The 25,602-nt window shown below is 42.8% G+C and overlaps 1 protein-coding gene and 1 long non-coding RNA gene across 18 annotated transcripts in view; one reads left to right on the top strand and one right to left on the bottom strand.

Annotated features, from left to right (window-relative positions):
- The first annotated feature begins 13 nt into the window (after nt 1-13).
- LOC140509723 (uncharacterized) lies at nt 14-25,234 on the top strand. 2 transcript variants are annotated; one of them, XR_011968897.1, is made up of 3 exons: nt 14-1,590; nt 12,495-12,544; nt 24,997-25,234. It is a non-coding gene; the product is annotated as an uncharacterized lncRNA (long non-coding RNA). The 2 variants fall into 2 exon arrangements; XR_011968896.1 differs by having other exon boundaries at nt 3,269-12,544.
- Nucleotides 8,000-25,602, bottom strand: part of AGBL2 (AGBL carboxypeptidase 2) — a 73,492-nt gene continuing 55,889 nt past the window's right edge. For 4 of the 16 annotated variants that reach the window (XM_072617526.1, XM_072617523.1, XM_072617525.1 and 1 more), the window contains exons 15-21: nt 24,584-24,703; nt 23,809-23,904; nt 20,560-20,632; nt 15,717-16,055; nt 12,373-12,415; nt 10,842-10,922; nt 8,000-9,093 (exon numbers count right to left, since the gene is read on the bottom strand). In XM_072617526.1, coding sequence (XP_072473627.1) covers nt 8,781-9,093; nt 10,842-10,922; nt 12,373-12,415; nt 15,717-16,055; nt 20,560-20,632; nt 23,809-23,904; nt 24,584-24,703 — 1,065 coding nt within the window. In that variant the 3' untranslated portion in view covers nt 8,000-8,780. Of the gene's footprint in view, nt 9,094-10,125; nt 10,257-10,841; nt 10,923-11,410; nt 11,825-12,372; nt 12,416-12,540; nt 15,688-15,716; nt 16,056-20,559; nt 20,633-23,132; nt 23,281-23,808; nt 23,905-24,583; nt 24,704-25,602 lie in introns of those variants that run through there. The other 12 variants (XM_072617527.1, XM_072617530.1, XM_072617529.1 and 9 more) reach the window with 12 other exon arrangements.

Below are 25,602 nucleotides of genomic sequence, written 5' to 3'. Positions count from 1 at the left end.
GGCCGAGGTGACACTCGAACTCGGGAGTTTGGGCTCCCGAGGGCGGCCGTGGGAGCCAAGGGAGGGCCCCGTGGGGTTGGGAGCGTGGAACGTAACATCACCAAGCCCGTGCCCCGTCGGGGCTGCCCTTGCCCCCCTTGGGCGCCGGGCCGTTAGAGGTCTCAGCGGGGCCCGGGCCTTGAGGCTGCGCCCCCACCTCCGAGCCCGCCCGCGCCTTGCCCTCTGGGTGGGTTTCCGCGGCCCCACGAGCGCCGAGGCCCGGTCAGTGACGCGTGTGTTTGGCCCAAGAGCATCGCGAGGACCCCAGAAAACCAGGAAAAGGGGGCGGTGTGAAGGCCGAGCTCTCCTCAGGAGGCGGGCCTTCCTGCCATGTATTTTGTGCCCCCCTTGCCCGGAACATGTTTCTAAATGTGGAACAAGCGCAGAGCTACGCAGGAAACCAGTCCTATTAAAACATGGTTTCCAAGTGTTGTTTTTCAGAAGTTCGTAGGGCCCGCGTGGAGGGCGAGGGTGCTGAGGCGCGACGTCCCTGACGTCATCCCTTGCCTCTCCTGTTCTGTGCGCAGGCGCGCTTTGCCGCGTATTACACGTGGCTGAATTACTTGGGTCTGCCTTGTGCTGACACGATGCTGTCAGTCTGCCCTCGTCCAGGCAGTGCTCGCGGTGAGTCATCGGCAGTCAGGCTTGTAGCGGTCAAGGCTTTTATCTGAGCAGGAGGATTCCTTTAAAGCTGCGCCGGCAGAGCGCTAGCAGACACGGTGACGTATCTGGGGTGTCTGAGGGGGTGCCCGAGGAGAGATCTGGCGGGCTTCCCAGCCTTGGGGGGTTTTGTGACGGCGGAGACGTTGCCCAGGACAGCCTGCCTGTCCCTGCTTTGCCAGCGCCCCCGTGGAGGACGCCGCCGTGGAGGGTGCCCTCGTGGAGGGTGCCCCCGTGGAGGACGCCCCCGTGGAGGGTGCCCTCGTGGAGGGTGCCCCCGTGGAGGGTGCCCCCGTGGAGGACGCCCCCGTGGAGGGCGCCGTCGTGGAGGGTGCCCCCGTGGAGGGTACCCCCGTGGAGGACGCCCTCCGCCGCACGCTGACCTGGCGCCTGGACATCGGATAGCCAACGTTTTCTCAGTTGCCTTTCCCTTTCTTTTTTTGGTATCAGCAAAGTCTGAGACGTTTTTTCTTTACCTGTTACCTCTCTCTCCTCCAGATGTAGGTGACTGACCCTTCTGCCCCTCAAAGGTGTGTCACTCCAGGGTAGGTCCCTTCAACATCTAAAACCTTCAGGGTTAACGTTTCTCCATCTGCCTTCTCTCCAGAGTCCGAGTGTGGCGGTTCTGCTGTCCGTGGTGCTGACAGCTTGTTACCCAGACTGGGCAGATGCGTCTTTGTTTTCACCTGACCCTCCGTTTTCATCCTCAAATGCCCTTGGGATCACTCTTCACCCAACTTTGTTTTGGGAAGTTTGGATCCCTTTTGGAGCTTACTTTAAATTGATCTCACTTCTCGGTTAAGAGAGAGGTGATACCGCACACAACCTCCCCGCTTCCAGATGTTACAGATGTGCAGGACCGCCTTCGGATGCTAGGTCTCTTCTGGGCAGGTAAGTTGTTTGTTGACTAGGATGCTTTCTAAGGATCTTATTACTTTTTATCATGGAAGTGGGTTTATGTCAGTTAAACTCCTGTCTGAGATTGTTGGGGTCTGGATTTATACCCTTTTTCTGGCTACGCCCCATTTTTCATTGTGAGTAACTCGTTTGAATGGTTTCAGCTGGGTGCCGCTGTCTTTTGGTTTTGGCTTTTCTAGCTTTCTGACAGTTTTGAGGGTCGCTCTGATAAACAGGTGGGCTGATTATATCTAGGTAGCTCATTCAGGTAGGACTTCTATACTAATAATGGCATTTCCTGTCAAGGTAGAATCAACTTCATTTTCTTGGACCTTTTTAGGTGCTTGCCACGCTGTCAAGTGCCTAATGCTTATTTTCTTGAAGTATTCATAATATATAAAGGTGAGGCTTTTGAACAGTCTAATTCTTTTTGACTTCCCTCATTTTTCCTGATGCATGTTTTCCCATATACATTCTCACCTATGCTTCCCTTTGCATTGAAGATACCAAATACCAAAGTATAGATTGATTTGATTAGGAGAAAGGGAAACTTAGTGACTTCTATTAGAATTTCTGCACCATCTGTAAGACAGTGGTACATAAACTGCAGTTTTTCATGGTAGTCTTTTTGCAAAAACTTACGTAACATATCCAGTAAGGTGACAAAATGTTCCATGAGGTGTTATTTTAATTGTCTTTGGATGCAGAATAAAACCAGCTCTTCCAGTTTCCTTACGTGAGAATCTGTGAGCCATTCTCCTATTTAATGACAACTTCTGGTTTTGTTTAGTGAGAACATGAAGATTGATATGTCTAGTTCCTCCAGTAATATGTATACTTGGTATAGCTTCTATTCTCTCATTAGGGTAGCAACAACCAAGTTATAGATCATTTAAATCTGTGACTCTGGATAATCCCCACTTTGTCACCATCTGCTGTTATTGCCGAAGAAAGGGAACTGTTCAGGAATGAGCACAATTTAAAGTGTGTGTGTGTGTGTGTGTGTGTGTGTGTGTGTGTGTGTGTGTGGTTCGCCATTGCCAGTCATCAGTAATCATTTATTAAATGCATACTATGTCCTGACACCGTGATAAGTGCTGTGGAACTATTGCAAGTCACAAAACAGTTCCTGCTTTCAAGGAACTGACATTCTAATGGAGGAGACAACGTGTACCAACATTTAGGTCCATAATCTATGCAGAGACCAGGATGAGGATCTCAAGGTAGAAGTCTGCAGCAGCTGGGAGTACTGAGAAAGGCTTCCTGCAGAAGTAGCGAGAGAAGCCAGGGCAGGGAAGAGGCTGAGCTTACAGGCATGGGACTCAGCTAGGGCCTCTTGGTGATAAACACCCTCAGTACTTAGCTACCACATGCCATCTGTGGCTAGAACTGTACTTGAAACCTTTCCATTGTGACAGAACCTGCCAAAGCTTTGGAAAACCCAGGGTCATGACCTGCATGCCTTAGTGGGGTGTCACAATAGGACTTTTTGGTGAGTGAGCTGTTACTATAAAAATTATGTCTTCCCAGCAACCTTTTCTCAAAAACACAAAAATACTTCTCTTAACACTATACATATATAGTATTATAGCACTATGTAATGTTACTGTTGACCTAAATTAATCTGCACCATTGTTCTCCCATGGCTACAATATACTCCTTCCTTATATAGGACTTTCTGCATCCTTTCATCAAAATTCAGCTCAGGTACCACATCAAGCAATGCTCTTTCATCAAATGTTCCCAGAATATTTTGGACTTCTCTTTTGCCTTCATCCCATTCTATCTTGTATTATCATTTTCTGCATACTTGGCATATCTCACCTCCTCCTGGAGACTTTTAATTTCCTTGAGGACATAGACCATCGCCATTTGGCTTTCTACCTCTTTTTATCTGCGGGGCCTACCACAGTAGTGCCTTGTATACTTAATGTCTGTTGAATTTAATTATTGAGGACAGAGATTGGCTTTAACAAAATATCACTCTTAATCCAGTGTCCTACAAGTTGAGGATGTTATTTGACTCGAGGTCAGGTGATGGAAGGATATTATCATATTTTTTTGAAAACTTAAATCTATGAAGATGGCGGAGTAGAAAGACACACATACGCTAGCTCCGAACCCACAGCCCATAAAATATATGTAAAAAAGAACTCCCAACAAATTCTGGAGCAGTAGAAGCCACAGAACAACGGAGCGGACGAGATTTCTGTTCCAGAGAGCCCTCAAAACGTCTTGCAAAAGGTCCGTCGCGCCCCCCACCCGGAGCCGAGCCCAGCCCTGCCTTGGCCGCGCGGCACTGAGAGGAACAGATCCGAGCAGGCTTCAGGGACAGAATCTCCAGCTGCCTTGCAGGTCCCTCCACCCACGGGCCCCAAAGGTTGGTGAGAGGGTCTTCTCAGCGTGCGGAGAGGGAAGTGGGGTGCCCCCATAACTCAGGCCTCTTTGGAAGGCAGCAGCGGAGGCGGGAGCAGACCAGGGCTCCCCAAGCAGGGAGGAGCCCGGATCCATTGTTGAAGGTCTCTGCATAACCCCCCTGAGGGAACTGAGCCCTGAGGCGGCCCTGCCCGGACCTAACCTGAACACCTGAACTTCATCTCGCACTGAATAGCAGCCCTGCCCCTGCCGAAGCCCTGAGGCTGGGAAGCAGCATTTGAATCTCAGACCCCAGGCACTGGCTAGGCAGATCTGGAGGCAAAGTGGGTGTGAAGAGAATACTCAGAAGTCAAGTCACTGGATGGGAAAATGCCCAGAAAAGGGAAAAAAAATAAGACTACAGAAGGTTACTTTCTTGGTGAACAGATATTTCCTCCCTTCCTTTCTGATGAGGAAGAACAATGCTTACCATCAGGGAAAGACACAGAAGTCAAGGCTTCTGTACCAGCCCACTCAATGGGCTCAGGCCATGGAAGAGCTCAAAAAGGATTTTGAAAATCAAGTTAGAGAGGTGGAGGAAAAACTGGGAAGAGAAATGAGAGACATGCAAGCAAAGCATGAAAAACAAGTAAACACCCTGCTAAAGGAGACCCCAAAAAATGCTGAAGAAAATAACACCTTGAAAAATAGGCTAACTCAATTGGCAAAAGAGGTTCAAAAAGCCAATGAGGAGAAGAATGCTTTCAAAAGCAGAATTAGCCAAATGGAAAAGGAGGTTCAAAAGCTCACTGAAGAAAATAGTTCTTTCAAAATTAGAATGGAACAGATGGAGGCTAATGACTTTATGAGAAACCAAGAAATCACAAAACAAAACCAAAAGAATGAAAAAATGGAAGAGAATGTGAAATATCTCATTGGAAAAACAACTGACCTGGAAAATAGATCCAGGAGAGACAATTTAAAAATTATGGGACTACCTGAAAGCCATGATCAAAAAAAGAGCCTAGACATCATCTTTCATAAAATTATCAAGGAAAACTGCCCTGATATTCTAGAACCAGAGGGCAAAATGAGTATTCAAGGAATCCACCAATCACCGCCTGAAAGAGATCCAAAAAGAGAAACTCCTAGGAACACTGTGGCCAAATTCCAGAGTTCCCAGGTCAAGGAGAAAATATTGCAAGCAGCTAGAAAGAAACAATTCAAGTATTGTGGAAATACAATCAGGATAACACAAGATCTAGCAGCTTCTACATTAAGGGATCAAAGGCCTTGGAATAGGATATTCCAGAAGTCAAAGGAACTAGGACTAAAACCAAGAATCACCTACCCAGGAAAACTGAGTATAATACTTCAGAAAAATTGGTCTTTCAATGAAATAGAGGACTTTCAAGCATTCTTGATGAAAAGACCAGAGCTGAAAAGAAAATTTGACTTTCAAACACAAGAATGAAGAGAAGCATGAAAAGGTAAACAGCAAAGAGAAGTCATAAGGGACTTACAAAAGTTGAACTGTTTACATTCCTACATGGAAAGACAATATTTGTAACTCTTGAAACTATTCAGTATCTGGGTACTTGGTGGGATTACACACACATGCACACGCATGCGCACACACACATAGAGACAGAGTGCACAGAGTGAATTGAAGAGGATGGGATCATATCTTTAAAAAATGAAATCAAGCAGTGAGAGAGAAATATATTGGAAGGAGAAAGGGAGAAATGGAATGGGGCAAATTATCTCTCATAAAAGAGGCAAGCAAAAGACTTATTAGTGGAGGGATAAAGAGGGGAGGTGAGAGAAAAACATGAAGTTTACTCTCATCACATTCCACTAAAGGAAGGAATAAAATGCACACTCATTTTGGTATGAAAACCTATCTTACAATACAGGAAAGTGGGGGAGAAGGGGATAAGCAGGATGGGGGGGATGATGGAAGGGAGGGCATGGGGAGGAGGGAGCAATTTGAGGTCAACACTCATGGGGAGGGACAGGATCAAAAGACAGAATAGAAGTAATGGGGGACAGGAGAGGATGGAGGGAAATATAGTTAGTCTTATACAATACAACTATTATGGAAGTCATTTGCCAAACTACACAGATTTGGCCTATATTGAATTGCTTACCTTCCAAAGGGAAGGGTTGGGGAGGGAGGGAGGAAAAGAAGTTGGAACTCAAAAGTTTTAGAAACAACTGTCGAGTACTGTTCTTGCCACTAGGAAATAAGAAATACAAGTAAAGGGGTATAGAAAGTTATTTGGCCCTACAGGACAAAAGAGAAGATGGAGACAAGGGCAGAGAGGGATGATAGAAGAGAGAGCAGATTAGTGATAGGGGCCATTAGAATGCTTGGTGTTTTGGGGTGGGGGGAGGGGACAAAAGGGGAGAAAATATGGAACCCAAAATTTTGTGAAAATGAATGTTAAAAGTTAAATAAATTAAATAAAATTTTAAAAAAAATTCAAAAAAAAAAAAGAAAAGAAAATTTAAATCTATTTTACCACCCTGGGGCATTCACACGGCAATTTAATACAGTCTGCTTCTATTAAGGAACTTTAAAAAAAATTTATAACAAGTTTCTTTGGCAAAGGTTTCATTTCTCAAATATAGGGAAAACTGCGTCAAATCTGTAAGAATACAAGTTATTCCTCAACTGATAAATCGTCAAAGTGATTTGAACAGGCAGTTTTTAGAAGAAGAAAAAGCTATTTATAGTCATATGAAAAAAGACTCTAAATCACTATTGATTAGAGAAATGCAGCTTAAAACAACTTTGAGGTACTACCTCACACATTGATTGATATGCCAGAAATGTAGAAAAATTGGGACACTAATGCACTGTTGGTGGTGTTGTGAACTGATCCAACCAGTTTGGAGAGAAATTTGGGACTATACCCAAAGGGCTATAAAACCATGCATAGTTTGATCCAGCAATAATAGCACTACTAGATCTGTATCCCAAAGAGGTTTCCCATACGTATAAAAATATAGCAGCTCTTTTTGTGGTGCTAAAGAATTGGACATTTAAGGGATGGCCATCAGTTGGGGAATGACTGAACAAGTTATGGTATATGATTGTGATGGAATACTATTGTGCTACAAGAAATCAGGATTGTTGCAAAGAGAAGGGAGCAGATCCAAGGAATACTGTATACGGTAATGGCAACGTTGTACGGTGATCTGCTGTGAAGGGCTCCAGTATTCTGAGCAATACAGTGATCCAAGACAGTTCCAAAGGTGTTAGGATGAAAAATGCATCTGTCTCTAAAGAAAGAACTGATGAAGTCTGAATATAGATTGAAGCCTACTTTTAAAAGTTTTTTGGTCTGTGTTTTCTTCTGCATCGTGGCTGATATGGAAACATGTTTTGTATGAACCTTCAGTTCAGTCATTTTTCAGTTGTGTTTGACTCTTCATGATCCCATTTGAGATTTTCTTGGCAAAGATACTGGAGTGGTTTGCCATCTTCTTCTCCAACTCATTTTACAGATGAGGAAACTGAGGTGAACAGGACTAAGTGTCTTGTCCAGGGTGACACAGGTAGTGTCTGAGGCCAGATTTGAACTCAGGAAGATGAGTCTTCCTGACTCCAGGCCCAGTGCCACCTAGTGCTCGTATGCACAATCTATATCAAATTGCTTGCTTTCTTAAGGAGGGCAGGAGAGGAAGGAGGGAGAGAATTTGGAACTCAAGATTTTAAAAAGGAATATTAAAAAATTTTATTTACATGTAAAAATTTTTTAAAATTACCCTTTCTCACGGGAAGACCTGAGTTCAAATCCAACCTCAGACACTTACTTACCTGTGTGACCTTGGTTACTTAACCCTGTTTGGCTCAGTTTCCTCATCTGTAAAATGTCAAACCACTCCAGTATTTTTGCCAAGAAAACCCCAAATGGGATCACGAAGAGTCTGACACAAGTGAACAACAAAAATGATTGTTATTTAGCCTTTAGTACATCTTGGTGCCTCATATTAAATAAGAATAATTGGTAGTAAGGAGATTGACATAAAAACAGTATTGTTCAGAAGCAAAACAGGACTTTATTAAAAAAAAAAAAAAAAAGGACAGTTAGAGATGGCTTACTTCCCTAGAGAAACAATTGTATTTCAGTGCAGTGTGATAAGAAAAATACATTTCCTGAACAGAGAGGAAAACAGTGCTTGTCAGAAACACAAAACGATTGAGTCCTGAAATGGAAATGACTTCCTTGGTTGTCTTCAAGCACAATTTGTTGGAGGAATTGGATTTGCCTGGGAATACAGAGGACAGCGTTAATGTAGATTCAATTGATTGTGACATAAGATTCTATTTTCAAATGATCCTTATTTGCTTAGTTGGAAAAATGAAGCTCCTCATGAAGGTACTTGAGAAAAGTCCTACACCCCAAACCCTCACTTTGGGGGAGAAGACACAAACATTGGAGATGTGATTGTTATGAAAAATAATTGAAGGAAAAACAAAAAGCAGAACACTTCAAAATACTTTTCTGGAACGGGCCCACAGATTCCTGCAGAGAAGTCTCTTCCTCATCTTGCCTCCTCCACCTTGAATTTGGAAGTTTTTCAGAATAATTCCACCGTTAGGGGAAGGTTACAAATTGGACCCTCTTTGCTTTTACATTAACCCGAACCTGGTATCTCAAGTGAGAGAAGTTGTCAGCAACTTTTTCCTTTGAAGTTTGTATAAGTGGCGACAGCAACAAGTGAAATTTGCCTTCTTTTCAATATCCTTCATAACTTGCCTTGTGAGTGTGTCTTGTGAACTGAAGCATTCCTCCAGAGGATATTCCTGCATCATGCTGTCAGAATCTGTCCGTAATACAGTCTCCTACTTCGGAGAAGTTCAAGATTTTCAAGCAACTCATTGTTCTTTTGACATCTTTTTTGGATATTACTGGAGATGTGAAGTCATGTTTTCTTTTTGGATTAAGGTTCCCCCTTTTTCCAAGTAGACTGTGCTGATCTTTCTTAGTCAGGCTAGGCCTTCCAGGAAGTTTCCATTTTTTTTTCTTCCTTTTCCTTTTTACAGGATTCTGAGGGATCTTAGGGATCAGAGAGAAAGTTTTACCCAGCAGCATGGACATAGAAGTTACTTTTGGAATCCAGCACAGGGACCTGATAGAAAGGCACAAATAATTGTCCTTCAGCCTCATTCCTCATTTTCACTGTAGCTCCCCCATCTCCCATATAACAAGGAGGCCCCTTCCAAATCTGCCTTTGCATGGGGGTGGGGGTGAGGAGAGGTTTATCTTGATTGGGGAGATGCTAGCCTTCATACTTGAGACCACATGCATTCTCAAGGCCATATAAGGCTTCCCTTCCCCATCACCCCCCTTCCTAGTTCACAGACTGCTCTTGGAAACCTCAAAGATGATCTGATTTGGGCATCTTAACTCTTTGTCACCTGGACACAATTTTATCAGAGCATTTAGAACCAGATAGGGCCTTGGAATTAACCTAGTCCTAGCCTAAACCACTCATTTTCTAGAGGAATAAATTGAGTGAGGAAGAGTAGTAAAGTGGTATCAGACCCCAGATCTCCTAAGTGCAAGTTCAGTACTCTTTCCATTGGACTCTGCTGCCTCATACGCAGTATCCATGTTTCTCCCAAGACCCTGCGTGATAGGTAGATTTCTAAAGTCCCCAGAGATTAGAACAGAAACGAAATTAGCTTCACTAAGGAGGAGCTAGCTCTGTGTCACCCACAACTAGACTTTCATATTGTGAAAAAGTTGAATAAAATCATATTAGCCAATGGAAAATTGTGTTTGTTAGGGCTCACTTTCTTCTGAGGAACTACTGTTTAGTTTTCCCCAAAGTCTTATGGCTAAGAGTGAGGCTGCGGGACAGAGCATTGAAAAGAATGCTGCTGCCTGCTTCCTTCCCTGCTTGGATTCTTAAAGTGCAGACAGATTGGAGGTGGGAGAGGAGGCTGAAGGACTGAGAGGCCAACTTGATCTTTGAAAATACTGGCCAATATCAATCAACCCACTGAAAATGTCTGAATTAGTAAGAGTTGATCCTATGAAACCACAGCCAACTGTTGGGTATTACTGGTAACTAGTGGGTTGAACAATACAGCGTCATACAACCAGGTACCACGCTCCTTATTACTGAGAGCCTTTGGGTGGCACACCATCCCAGCCATGGATGTGTTACATCAATCTCCAGGAAAAGGATAAATCTCCATGGTGTAACTAAGGCAGTCATCTGGATAAAAAATGTCTGCTGTCCTCAAGCCTGTGTTGTAACCCTTTCAGTGGCAGTTACAAGGAGGGCTGTAAGAAGAGAAGGTTGGGGTTAGGGTTCAAGTTATCCTTGGATAATTCATTTTCCCCTATCCAGAACCAGGGGCGGGGTTTTGGGGTAGCATTGCCAGCTAGAAGGAGGGAGGGGAGGTGACCATGCCTTCTAAATGGAAGGCAATGAAAGTATAGAACCCATGAAGATAACGGAGGAACCTCTCATGAACTGTTTGGTTTTTGTTACCTGGTGCAACAAAAGCCTAAGGCCTTAAGTACTGGATCAAGTTACTTTAAATGAGAAAGGAACCTAAAGTAAAACTGACAAATAGCTATGAAAAAAAAATTTCTTGGAGGAAAATTCAGATGTGAAAAAGATCCTGGGGGTCTGAGAGGGAGAGCCACACACACCATTTTCTCTTAACTCATATATTGATATAGGGTTATTTTAATTTTCTTGGAATTATCAAGGGCTTTGAAGCATATAAGACATTTCAATTTAATACTTGAACACATTAAGTAACATGGGTTTTGTATACTAATAATATTTCGACATTCCAAATCCAAAAAGGCTTCTGGAATAAAGTTATTACCATGGAGCCAATGGGAGTTAACACTCACTTTGTTATATTCTTAAACTCCAGGACCCAGGTGCTCCATGAGCCTGCTTTTCCATCTCTGTTACTGGAAGACAAAGGCTTCCTACAGCAAATTAAAAAAAAAAAGAGGGAATGTCTAAAGGACTGGTCTCCTCTGGAAACAAATGTTATGGGTCCACTTGCTATAGAGACTATGTAGAGGGAAGCAAAGAGCAAAGATTCTTATTCCCATTTTATTGTTGAGAAAATGGAAGCACCCAGCGGGAAAATGATTTGTTCAACACTCTGACTGGATTGGTCAAAGAACCCAAACGGAACAAGGGACAGCTGGCTCCAAGGTCAGCCCCCTGTTACCCTCGCTGCTGCCTTTCTGCTCGTGGTATATGCACGTAATGGTTCATACGGGATAATACAGTTAGCTCAAGCCAACTCATTTCATATGTGTATGAGGCTTTGGGAAGTGAGAATAGCTATTCTCAAATCCCACAGATTCCTGAATTCTTGATTCTGGAGTTGAGTGAATTTGTGTAGCAAGTCCCAGGATAGGGAAAAGCCTTTTGAACACAGGTTCTAAAGAATCTGGAAGCAAAGTCATCACAAAATAACTAGCATTTATTGGCTGTCGTACAGAAAATAGTGACTCTTCCCCCACAACCCACTACCCCCAGGACAACTTTTTTTTTTTAACATTTTACTCAACTGCCAGTAATTTAATTTGCCTCATTGAGATTTCTGGCTTCATTTTTCCCTCCTGTCTGTTTGCGACTGGAGTATTCTAACACAGTAAGAATGCCTGATGCTGCAAGTACTGTCTCCCTCCTGCCACACATATCCATTGTCATGATCCACCATTCGGTTTCCTGTCATCTTTGTTAAGTCCCTGGTTAGCATCACATGTTCAGCATCACAAGCTCAGCTCAGGTGGTGCTCAATGCAGTTTTCCCTGTCTCACACGGGTGATATTTGTATTACTGGATGATGCAGGAAAATCCCGAGGCTTGGATGCTGTGGGTCGCAATCCCGTATAATGATTATTAACCAGCAGAGACGGTAATTAGTACCCAGTATACCAACATGTAATTTATAATCTCATAAAAGGACACTGTTAAATAATGGTGGTGACTGATACGTTTCTTCTACACAGTACTTCATATTTTTAAAAGTACTTTCACGTAATCATCAATGCTGACCCTCCTAACCCAGTGGGTAGGGCAGGTACCCGCTTACAGATAAGGAGGCTAAGAGCTAGCTAACACGGCTGCTTTGTGGCCCAGTGGTGATGGGAGCCTCTGCCTCTTTCCACTGTGCCATTGGTGTCAGGCCTGTGCGCATTTGGGCTGCTTAGCAGTCGCTGCTAAGATCAGGAGCCGTATCTGGAATAGTTTCACCTGACTGACTGGGAGCTGCATCACGCCAGGTCAGGCCCAGAGACATGGCAGACATGATAAATGGTAAGTGGAATGAGGTGAAATTGCTTGGGCTGTCTATCCATGGGCAGTAACTACTACTACTATGGAATGCAAGATCAATCTTCCCGCAGAGCTCTGTAGTACCTGGATGTTATCGTAGATGAACTTTGTGATGGTATCCACTTGCCTGGATGGAGTTGGAGAGAGGAGACAGACTCGATTAACATGGAAAAACAAACCAAGACTTTGTATTGCCTCTTCTACAGAATACAGTGCACCATGTGTTCCAGGATCCTTTGGACTATGCATGTGACAGGTGAGAAATTAAGATTCTTCCAATCACAAACATCATAATAGGTTGAAAGAAAAATATTTTATCCTTAGACCTATTCTTTTAGCACCATTCCAAAAGAGACATTCACTCCTTGCCACAGAACTTGTTATACAGTGCTAGGCATACAGTAGATGCTCAATATTTGTTTCATTTGCTAAACAATCATTTATTATGCACCTACTTTATGCAAAGCAGAATGCTAGGCACTGATTGGGTGAATGAGGGAAAAAGGTATAAAATAATCGTCAGGAAATGGTTGCTGTCCTTAGGTTACAGTGAACATCATCCCAGGACTCTAGACTCTGTTTATCTTTAAGGATATAGTTATTTAAGTACTCAGATTTTTTTTTAGCTTCAAGATTAGCAACAGGGCTCATACACCTACATATTCCACCTTAGTGTATGGAGGGGAGAATTGAGCCCATTAATGATTTAGTATCATGGAAGTCTTTATTTCCTATATTTGTAGGGAGAACTGACAAAGTGGCATCTTCCAATGGGTGCCTGATTCAATGAGGTACAGGCCCTAGTGAAGAATGTTAGTGTATCTCTGACATCTGGACCTTTAGTCCAGCACTATTGGACACTGAAATATTCCAGGGTTGGAGGGAGAGGAGAAAGAAGCTTTAAACTGGTATAATACCTTTACTAAGTCCTGTCTTCTCCAAGAACCCTTGAGAATTACCTCCTTACTGTGACGAACCGTAGTCATCACTGGATTTAGAGCTAGAAGGAGCCTTAGAGAACTTGTCTAAACCCTCATTTTAGAGATGAGGAAACAGATCCAGAAAAGTGAAGTGACTTGCCTTTGGTCACACAATTAGGAAGTAAACAGAGGTGGAATTAAAACCCAGGCCTCTCCCTTCTCTGAAGGCCCATAGCACTTAGTGAATGTTTCTGTGTGAGTGGCCTCTCTCCCAATTATATATGATGTGAAATGGCAATGTGATGCCTCCTTTCAGTGTAGATGAGCTATCTTGGGCTTAAATGTCAAAATAAGGATCCTTGAGAATCTCACCCTAGAGGAGACAGAATAGCAGACTAATGCTAAAGCCTGGACCTGAGGTGATGCAGGGCATTAAGCAGGAACCAAACCAAGAGGTGACTCATAAATTGGAGAAAAAGAAACAAGGTTATTAGCATAAACATTTCTAGCCAAGGAAACTAGAAAATAACTTGACTTAGCCAATGCAAACTGACTGAATGTGACCTACTTTGAGGGTCTGGGAAAGAGATTTCTGGTCAGGGAACCCAGGGATTAAGATGCAGCCAGGGCAGATGGCTGTGAAGAAAATCATTTTGACCTGAAATTGGGAGTTTACTCAGAAACGACCTTGTTTTCCTTAAGAACCAAGTAGAAATTTTGAAAAGCTAAAAGGAAAGAATTCAGACTCTGTTAAGCACCAAATCAACCTGGACTCTAATTGTTCTGTGTGAGTTGCCTATCGAGTTTTGATGGTGTGTTTGATCTCAAGAACTGCACACTGTAGTGGTCTGCATGACAAACAGCTATTAGAGAATACAAGGTTCTGAGGGGCATAATGTTGCCACAGAATCTCAGGCTCTTAAGAGTCATAAAAGACCTCAACTCTTTTAGACATCTATCTAGCCCAGGGGAGAGGAACCTGCAGCCTTGAGGCCCTTTAGGTTCTCAAGTATGGCCCTTTGAATCCAAACTTCCCCTGGATTTGTTCTGTGAAGTTTGGATCCAGTCAAAGGGCTGTTTGAGGACCTAGAGGGCCACAGGTTCCCTATCCCTGGTCTAGCCTAATGTTTTCCATACTGACAGCTGATGTTCCACATGCTATAGACAGTTCATGAAAAAGCTGATGCTAAATATGTAATTAGGTGCCTCTCAAAAGAGGAGGAGTCTGGGACCTGGTTGGCCCATTGAAAGACTTGTTAAATGGGAGAAGAGAGGCAAGAAGGAAAGCCAGGGGCTGGCCCAGGCTAGGGTCCTGAGCGCTAAAGGAGATCAAGGTAGCGGAAGCAGGCGCAGAGCCAGGCCTGTATTTGGCATGCGTCCTCGCCAGCCCAACGTGAGAGGGGAACTGGAGGGAGGAAGTCAAGATCAGGGCCTGAGCCACTCTTCCCCTTCTTGCCCCTCAAACAGCCAATGCTACTTCTAACTTCATTTCAGGGTCACTGCAGAGAAGGAGGCCTGTATTGCCTCTGCTTTTCCCTTTAACCTAGCCCTTGGCCCTCTCTTTCCCCCTTGACGAGAGAAGGCAGGGAAGGAGCCTCCTGTGTGTTTACTGCTTTCTTTCCTTCCCTCCCAGTCACACTCCACACAAACCTCGTTTAGAAAGGATTTCCCCCTCCAGCAGAAACAAAGAGCTTACTTGGTGGGGTTCATAGGCCCAGACTATCCCTAAGTTGTAAATCAATCCCTTTGCTTTCTGATAGACTGGCCAGAATGCCCTTGTTTCCAAAAACAGCAGGTGACTTGGTTATGAATATTCCATTTCCCAAAATATACAAGGATCAGGCTCTCAAGGGAAGCCTATGCCCTTTCACTCCAGTATTTATGAAGGCAGTCAATACAGTTCAAACCAAAAAGTTTTATGTAAATTATTTTGAGAAACACTGACCTGGTCCAGCAGTCTCACCGGACAAACTAGGAAACTGGCACCTAACGAAGTGAGGCCACACAGCCAATTAGGGCCAGAACTGAGCCTTACAGATAAGGCAGACAAAAGAGAGCCAAGAAATTCTAGAAGCTTAGCTTTAGAACTGAGAGATCCTTAAAGGTCATCTAGTCCAACTGAAGCTCAGAGACTGAAGCGCTTCATCCATGGTTACACAACTATTTAACAGGATCAGGAGAATGGGAACCCAGGTCTTCCCAGATCCCAGTTCCAACAGTCAATCCATCCATCCCTTATACCTCTGCTGCCTCTCAAGGGCCAAGGCCAATACATTGTCCTCTAAAGAAGAGATCTCTCATTGTTCCTTAGCTGGTGACACTTTCAGCACTTGTCCTGGATGTGGGCAGGCATCTGGTTTCTCTCTGTCCTTGGGGCATCAGATCCTGGGAGAGAGAACTCTTGGTGTGTAGGGGGAGCTTAGATACCCACAACTGTTCCTGACTGACAACTCATCTGCAAGAGTCTGAGAAAGCTGCCCTAGACAAAAGAGAGGTGAAGTAACTCACCTGTAGTCACATTGCTAGCATATGTCACCGAGATCTTGAGGCCAAAGCTTGCTGACTCCAAGGTTGGCCCTTGGTCCACTACGCCACATGCTCTCGTCACTATCATGCCTATGAAATAATTACCTTGCTGAACCAGACTACGAAAAGCTGCCTGTTTCTCACAGCTCTCTTGGCTCAGCTGCAGAAAGAGTGGAGGGGGGTACTGCTTAATCGCTAAAGGAGTCTTGCTTCGTTCTGAAGGTGCCGACGTGATAAGTAGAGGCTGATGATGGGTGATGTCTTGCTGCATTAACAGATAGTTTTGGTATCTGCACATCTTTTCCTTCCAAGGATACGCTGCTAAGAAACAAACAGAAATGTCATCTGTACCATTTACTGCTAATCTGGAACAAAGCCTGGGACATCGAGTTTGTCTTTGTAATTTACAAAATGGCCAAGTCTGTTTGTTCTAAGAGACGTCTCTCACCCAAGGCCAGTCTTTCATGTGCTGAAAAAATGTGTGTCCTTTGACCCAAGACAACCATAATCTAGTGGGATGAGAGAAGCCTGACAAACTCTCCCACTGCAATGCAAGGGCTTCTCAGGTGGTGTGAACCACCCTAGCTCACAACTCCAACCTCTTGAGGAGACAGTTAAAAGCACTGTAACCTGAGCATTCCAGAGCAAACACATGTAGCAGGACTCCACGATTTAAAACCTTTTTTATGAGAGGCAAACTTTGAATTGGAAAAAAAAGACAAAACCTTTGTTTCCTCTAAGAATCTATCTAAATAGGACCACTCAATGTAAAGGTCAGGTCAAAAAGGTTTTCTTTTGTTATTACATTTGCTTCCATCACTTTACACACATGCACACACGAACACATGAGCACGTGCGCATATTTAGGTCTTTGGGCCAACTTTTCTGTTCTCAAGAACAAAAATTGGGCTTTATAGGTGGTAGTGGTGAGGCCATGTGGTCCAAACAGTGAGGCTTCTGCTGGTGGTGTTTCCCTGAGATTCAGAATAGAGGCATGCATTTTCCAGCCCTTTCTAAAAAAAATAACAATAACTCTTTATTAAAAGTGAACTTAAAACAATATTATGAAGTAAGAGACTGAATGACAATATACGTGGACTAAGACAGAAGGGGACACTTTAGCACTTTCCATTCACTCATGCTTGCCTCATTCCTGAAAAGAAACAGTCAGAGGTACAATTTAGTTCTTTTCTCCCTCTGGGGACCTGGAGAAGTTGCTTAACTTTTCTAGGCCTCTGTATTCTCATCAATAAAGGAGGGGTTGAGATCAGAGCTGGGGCTCTGGAACCTTTCTTGTGGCCTGGGTTTCCATGACAGTCTGTGAAGCCTCTGGACTCCTTTTCAGAATCATATTTGTAAACACATAAAATACTAGAACTAGAAAGGAACCCAATTACATTGAAATATACTTATCAAAATAGGAAGAAAACAAGTTCACGAACCCCACATTAAAGAGCCCAAAGCCTCAAGACTAGATGATCCCCACAGGTTACCTCCTAGCTCTAAATTCCATGATTCCATCCATCTTAAACTTCATTCGAGCCAGGGTCTTATTCCTGGACTTGATTAGAAGGCGGGCCACAGTGCACAGAGTGGTGGGCCTAGCATAAGGAAGATCTGAGTTCAAATACAGATGCAGGCACCTGGGCGGGTCAGTTAACCACTGTTTGACTCAGTTTCCTCAGCTGTAAAATGGGGATACAGCACATACCTTACAGGGTTGCTGTGAAGATGAAATGAGAAAATATTTGTTCCAAGTGCTCAGTATAGGATCTGGCTGCGTAAATGTGTATTCCTTTCCTTTCTCCTTTACTGAATCCTTAAAATGGAACCGAGAGCTCTTATCTTTAGTTTATTCTCAGTTTTCAGGCTGTTAGAAATCAAAGTATTTCCAGCTTGTTTTCCATACCTTGAAGTAGCTAACTAAATTTGACTGATTTGCTAGAGTTTATGAGTGAGATTTTTTTTTCTTCAGCTTCTATTTGGGTAAAGTAGAAGATTTCTGGACTAATGATGATCACGATTATTACCCAAATACTGTCGGTGCTCAGGCATTTCAGGCACGTCTGACTCTCTGTGACCCCACTGGGAGTTGCCTTGGCAGAGATTGTGGAGTGGTTTGCCACTTTGTTCTCCACTTCATTTTACAGATGAGGAAACTGAGTTAAATCAGGCTTTCTGACTTCCAGGTCCTGCACTCTATGCACTGTGGTGCCCCCAGCAGCTTCTCTAAAGCAGAGAAAAACACTCTAATCAAGTGTAGGGAGGAGACTGGATTGATGAAGCTTAAGATAGAATCACCAAATTCAGAATTAGATGTAACCTGGGGGATCATCTAGCACTCTCTCCACTGTGCCACCCAGCTGCCCTCAATGATAACAAAGATTTTTGGACCAATAATAATGATAAAAACCCAGCTGTTTTCTATGAGAAATTTCAGAAAAAACAATACAAACTATGCCATATATTACTACAAGCTGCAAAAATTTTACAAGCAGCTACTGAATATCTAAAATGACATGTACTTGGAATACTTGAGAGAATATGCCCAAATGCAAATGGTTTAATCTTTTCAATAGGAATATTATACCAAAGGTAAAACACCAGTTTAAATAGATAGAAAATCTACAAATTTATGTCAACAAACCAAAGACAACTACTAGGTTAGAGAATGAGTAAGCAGAACGTAGAATTTTAATTGAATCATAAAAGCAATTACATTATTTCCCAGGATAACAGAAGCAAAGTTAAAAACTGAATCGTACATGAGTTACTCACTCTCTTGAGAGGTCTACCTTGCTTTAAGCACACCTCTACAGGATAACCAGATCTATGAAAAAGAGGAACTCAAGAAGTGGGCTAAGTATAAACCAGACAGGAGGATTCACCACAGGATTTTTTAAAGTAGCATACTTTCTAAATACATATGTCTTGTTACACAAAAATTTGATTTACACACTACTTTTAGGAACAATTTATTACATAAAGCAAGGCAGACTTCTACTGGAGTTCAGTAAACATTCAATTCAATTCCCAAGAAGGAAATTTTTAAGTACATCATGGTCACATTTAGTCTGATGGAAAATAATCCATAAGATATAATCCTGGGAAATATATAGATGAATTAAAAACAAAATGTAAAATAAGAGCATGGTCAGTTCAGAGCAAGTCCACTGGAATACATAAGCAGAATCCTCCCATGTGTGATGGCAATCAAAATAGGATCTTTTGCTGTTTTGGTTTTAGTATAATCAAGTGCCTCTGATAGTATTTTGCCCTTATCAACCAAGAGTCTTTACAAGGAGCAAAGTACAGAAACAAGAGTTTCTTTAATTAGAAAGTGTATGTATTTGTATTGTTAATTATTTTAATGTAATTCAAGATCTTTCCCACCCATTGATGGGCCTGCCCATTGTGAGAAGCTTGATTAGGGGAGCTATTTTGTAGGAGGGTCTCAAGTACCTTTTGTTTTTTCTGTTGAGGCACTGGGTCAAAGGGCTATGATGCCCTCCGACTCTAAAAAAGGTATAAATACTCTGAGGGTGAGGTTTTACTTTGGGGCTTAGTTTTTGGTAAGAATGTTTGAGTGCCAGAGAAGCGCGCTCCCCCCCAGCTTTAAGAACCCAGATGTTGGGTGCTTCCCTCTCTGCTAGGGTCAGACAGCTGTACCTGTTTGTTTAATTACGGTCAGGCAGATGAAGCCATGTCTGTCGATTACTTTGGGGCTTACTGATGGGAAGTGTGTGTTTGGCCAGATGAGGACTCTGGGAAGATGTAAGGAGCCCTCTTGGCTTTGAGAACCCAGATGTCGTGCTTTTCCCTCTGGTAATTATGGTCAGACGTTGGAACTGTCTGTTGAAGTCAGATAGAGGAATCCATGTCTGTTGATCTTTTGATTTCTCTGTATTTTCTTTTAAATCAGGGTGCTGACTCCCTGAACTAACTGAATGATGTGTGTACTTGGTTAAAGGAATGATACATGTGCTTGATTAAAGTAATCACTTTAACCCCCTTGAAAGTTGCCTTTCCTTTTATGAATGGAGATCTAAGAACCTGTGATAGCAGGCCCCCTGTGTATGGGTGCTTCCTGCTATACCATGTTACATAATGCATCCCAAACCAAACCAGTATAGCTACCAGGAAATAGCCACGGGGTGTTAATTGTAATGCAGAGCCTTAGGGTCTTGGAGGTCTACCTGTGTGGGTGAAAGGAAGTCTGGGACAGAGAGAAGACTTGATGCGTCCGTCCTTAGACCTGATTGGCCTTGATAATGTTTAATATAAAATTTTGGAATAATCTCTTTGTTCTTTCTGAAGCAAACTCAGAGAATGCCTCTTCCTATGTCAACAAAAGCCTGCCAGGGCTGACTTAACATTCCTTAAGAGACCTTTAACCTAAGACACTATCTTGAATAATGGGACGTTTTCCATATCTTAATATTTGTAGACATATACTATGTTATGGCATGTTAATGGTAAAGAAAACACAGACATCTTGGGTCGTAATTTCTACGTGAAACTTTGTCAAACTCTGTTATCTTATTGTATTTACAACCTATGCAATTAAGAAATTCCTTTACTAATGTTCTAGTTAGTCACTTAGGGAGATCATAAATCTGAAGGACACAGAACACTTCTTTGTCCTAAAAACATATTTAAGGCTGCCCAATTCTTTGTATTGGTAGCCAGAACATTTCTGGCTCCATAATGCATTATGTTACCGTTTTCTTTAACAGGGAATTGATTACTTAATTAAGTCATAAAATGTGTGCATTTAGCCTGTTGCCTTTTCTTTAACCAAGTTTTCAGGTCAACAGCCTCATACCTGAAGCTGCCTCGTGACTGCTGGCCAGGTCCTTCCTCCGAGGATCTGGAATTTTAAAACTGGATTTCTTGCCCTGTGTGAACAAAATATTGAAGATTTAATTCACTTTACACTGAAGGTTCTCCCTGTGTTACAGGCTCAGCTCAGGTGTCACTTTCCCCCAATTGAAAGTGAGTTTTCTGCCCCCTCTTCTGCTCCCCAGATTTCTCTTTAGCACTGACTGAACTTCTCTTTCCCAAGATCCCTTGCTCTCCTTTGAATCTAAGGTATCTGTGAGAGTGGAGCCTGTGTCTGTCTCTGGATCCCCAGGGCCTAGCACAGCGTCTCACAGGCAGTAGGTTCTTCATTGATGACTGCTCAATTAAACTCAAATAAGTGGAGCAACTTCTGATGTTACAGCTGGGCCTGGGAAGGGTTAACACGAGTTACTGAGAGGTGTTTGCATTCTTTTTTCAAGTATCTACTGTTCAATATACTTTGTAACATAACTTCAGCCTTGGGATTTCCAGACAAAAGGCACACCAAGAGCTGGCTACTGGGCCCTTCCATAGGTCAGTGGGAAGTCCCGGGTAGAATCCCATTCCCAAGGATCAGAGAAGCCAGGCTTGAGGCAATGGTGTTTAAATGCAGACTGACTTAGCACTGGCTATTAAAATGACAGCAAAGAAGAGAACAGGAAGAATTTTCACCTGTAGAAGGAAAGAGGTTATCCCTTATTTCAGCTGAGCTCCCCTTAAGGCTTTTAATAGTTTAAAGGCACAGATATCTCTTGTGATGGCCTAGTAACTAGAAATTTAAAAAGCCCCACCCCAGTTAGACAAAGACAACATCCCTGCGACAGCATGAGCCCATCCTGTCGCTCCTCAGTGCTTCGGGGCTGCTGCCGATCCCAGAACCCTTTCAGATCTGCAAAGGGCTTCATTTCTGACCTTCCCAGCAGCCCTGTACAGAGGGGCTGCGCATTTTATCATCCTGCAGGAGGCAGTGTGGGGCGTTGGGAAGAGGGCTATATTTGGGGTTAGAGGACTTGGGTTAAAATCTTAGCACTTATTACCTGCATGACCTTGGACAAGTCACTTGTCTTCAGTGAAATTTTCTTTAGCTTCATCGAATGTAAAATATGGAGGCCAGACTAGATGACCTCAAAAATCATTTCTACAAGCTTGTAATTACCCATTTCATAAATGAGGAAACTGAGGCTCAGAGATGTTAAGTGACTTCCCATAGCTAGTAAATGTCAGCAGTGGGTTCAAACCCAGGACTCTGCTGGCTCGAAGCTCAGAATTCTCCCTGCTATACCAAGCTCAACTCTAAAAGGTATGGCATTTCATGGCCTAATTTTGGGTAACACTTCAAGTATCTCTCAAATGACACAGACCAAAACCTCTCTGTCTCTTTATAAACCATCTTCATGCGTTGCTATGGCCACCAAAAATCTGCTTCCTCCTGCCCAGCTCTCTGGAGATATGCCTCCTCATACTTAGGAAGGCTGAGCTTTGCATCTACCAGGGTCCAAGTACGGTCCAGTTCATCCTTGCTGTTCTAACCAGAGCCTCTGCAGCATGGCAGGGCCTGCCAAGGCTTGTGCTTGGCTGACTTAGCCTTTGGAAACCCAGGCTTACCTCCCCAGCAGGATGAGAAATCAGAGCATGGCTGTTGTTAATGTGTGTGTGTGAAAAGGACCATCCCCTCTGAGCCATGTTATGAAAAGCATGGAATGCTAGGGCGTGAGCCAGAAGAGACCTGGCCTTCATCGTGCCTCTGATATTTAACAGGATGACCATGGGCTACTTACTTAAACTCTGTGAGGTACAGTCCATCAGGGCAATAGTGATCATGTACCTGTCAAACCTATTTAACAAGGTTCTTATCAAGACCAAATGAGAAAACATATGTCTTCGATATCAACTACTGGGAATTATCTGTTGCCCCCTTTTCTCACTTTAGGCTGGTTGGCTTCCTACTGCCCCAGAGCATGCTGGGAGGCTATTTTCCATCAGATGCTAAGTGCTTAAAGAGTGCAAATCAACTTGACTGTAACGTAATTTGGAGCATATATCTGGCCCCCATTCCCAAATTTCATTAAAAAGCCAAATGTAAATGAATTTTGGCTTATCCATTCTTTGGGGTGAAGTACCTGTGACTTATCTTTATTCATAATCAGAGAGATGATGGGCAATTTTGGTCAAATGAGGGGGCTATCTTTGTTTCTTCCACTTAACTGCAGTAAAAAAACATAGTATGTAAAAGAAAATAAATTATATGTTCCATTTAATCAAGTGTGATTAGTTTGAAAATAGGCATGTGCCATTTAAAATGCGGATCAATCGTCTGTGATGTAGAACACCATCGAGAGAGTGAGATACAAAAATGTGAAACCAGATGAGAGGTACTCCAGCTATATGTGAAGCCAGCCAGCCTGTCTGGGTCCTTCATAGAATGTGGCTGGGATTCTTAGAGTAGCCTGGAACTTTCTTATGTTGGGTAGAGAGTACAATTCAGCAAAGGACAGTTCATCTTGGATCCTACCAAGAAGGTTTAGTTCTAACAGAAGTATAAAAAGTTAGCTATACCTGGCCCTGGAGAAGAGATGACAAAATGTACCTCCTTCCTTTCTCTGAAGTGGGGGCGTGGAATTATGGGCGCTGAACTCTGCACATAGTGGCAGGCTTAGTTGTTGTGCTGATTAATTTTGCTGAACTGGTTTTTTTTTCTTCTTTACTATAAGGGAGGATTAATGGGGGGAGGAAAGATGGATATATATACACATATATATTGTGTATATATATATGTATACATGAAGATTATGTAAAAATAAAAGCTATCAAGTTTATTTTTTAAAAAAATAAAGGTATCTATTAACTGTAAACTAACGCCATGCCACAGATTCCCAAGAACAGCGTTCAAATGAGGTCCCAGTGTCTTACTGATCCATTTCTGCTTGCCCATACTTCTGTTTCCAGAATACATTAATTTCCTGGCAGTCTTCCCAGCCCAGTGTTTGGGCCCGTCTCCGCTCTGTCCTTCCCTTGCTGGGTAACCTCCTACCCAAGTCAGAGCCTGGGCCTTTTCCTGGGCTAAAGGACCTGTTGGTGTTCATCCACCCTCCTTGCTACCGTGTGATGAGGAAAGCACTTTGTAAGTCTTAAAATCCTAGAGAAATGGGTGGATTCTCAGCAGGGAGCTTTCAAGGTGAACATATTTTGGGGCTGCTGGTCTTGTGGAGAAATATTCTAGACCAAATCTTACCTCATTAAATTTTGAGTTGTCATTTTTCACCCGGGCCTCTGGACCTTTGAAGAAGATGGATTGTTTTTTCTGCATGGTGGTAAATTCCGTTTTTTCCTAGTACAATTGATTGGAAAGAGCCTGTTTTAAATTAACCTAAAACACACACATACACAAATTCCTATCTTTGATATCTGAACCTTTGCAATTTCGGTCATTGAAAAGTGAGATTAAAAAAAGGCCACAGTGACAGGCTCTCTGGGCCTGCCTGTGGAAGGAAGGCCTGTGTTTCCCAGTCCCAGGCCTTATCAGAACACAGCGTCCCTGGGGACCTAGCATGGAGCCAAAGGCCAAACTTGCCACACCTGGGGCCCAGTACAGGCTGAAGTGAAGGGGCTCTAGCTAAGATCTGATCCAGAGGTGCCAGTAGAATCCCCTAAGCAAGGAAAGGCTTCTGATTCTAGACTTGATTTTTTTTTTTTAATGCAAGGAAACCCCTTTATCCAAGTCAACAGCAAAAAACAGGAACTAGAGAAAGTGTTTATTTGATAGTAAGTCTACCAGGCATTGCAGAGTGAAGGAATTCTCCCTTTGGGTGCAAGACAGCTGAACTCAACCAAGAGAGAATCTGAGCTCTCCCCCAAAGGAAAACTCCCTCAAGTCTTTGCTAGAGAAACAAACTGGGGATGGATCAGGATGTGATTCTCAGCTGGACTTCCCTTTAGCATTTCTGCCTATTCTTTCTTTGTAACTCTGAAACTAGGTGGGCCAAGTACCCAGTCTATATTTTTCTTACTTGGCCATCTTCTGTTAACTTGAACTCCTGGATTAACCTGTTTTTCTGATGCTTCTCATTTCTTTGCTTTCTGGTCTCCAGTGGCTTCTTTTTCTTCTTTGGTTTCTTTTTCTGTTCAAGCTACTCCAGAAAAGAAAGAGAAAATCTTCAAACATTTATAATCCTGCAACTAAGTGGGTATTTATGACTTTTTGCTTAGGAGACCCACTCTGACAGGGCTCTGACAACACAAGTGTGTGAACCAACAGAAGAAGTAGTAAAGGGAGATTGAGTAAATATTGTTCTGATGACTTTGCTAAACCCCATGATCTTTTCTTCTTAAAAAATGTGAAGAGCTTTTATTATGTGGTTTTGTTTCTCTTATACATATTTGTTGAGTCTAAATTTATAGTGTTTTTCTTTATTCTAAACAGGAATTATCAACAAAAAAATACAAGAAACTTCAATACACAAGGAAACATTTTAAAAGAATTGAACATGAATCTATGAACTTCATTATTTAGAGATTGTTTTGAAAAATTAATGTAATAAAATTAGTGACAATTTTAAAAATTGTTTTGATGTAAATTAACATTCAACAATAGCATAATTTAACTTGCTTAATAATGAAATGAATTTCAACACACAAAATATAAGAGCTCAGTGCTGTAAGATTCTAGTGTTCTTTGTACATTCTTTGTCATTTCCTTTTCTACATTCAGGTCGTAGTTGGGGATGGCATTCTAATAAAGCTATCCCCAGCCCCAATATTCTAACTTCCTAACCTTCCCGCTGAACAGCAGGTCCACTGCACCTACCTAGCCACTTACGCCACTCCTCCCCTCCGCCCAATATTTTAACTTCTTCATATAGGCCTCACTGCTCACTAGAACAACAGGTGTGTCTGGGAACTTGTACTTCTCACGGAAAGAGCAGGCATGTTCATGGGATGGGATCCCAGCTACTGCCTCTAGCTAGCCATTGCCTCCAGACCCATTCCTCATTTTCCCACAGAAACAGCTAGTGTGTCCATGCACTCA

The sequence above is a fragment of the Notamacropus eugenii genome, chromosome 6 (genome assembly GCF_028372415.1).
Source record: "Notamacropus eugenii isolate mMacEug1 chromosome 6, mMacEug1.pri_v2, whole genome shotgun sequence".
NCBI lineage: Eukaryota > Metazoa > Chordata > Mammalia > Diprotodontia > Macropodidae > Notamacropus > Notamacropus eugenii.
This window is presented reverse-complemented; position numbering and strand designations above follow the sequence as displayed.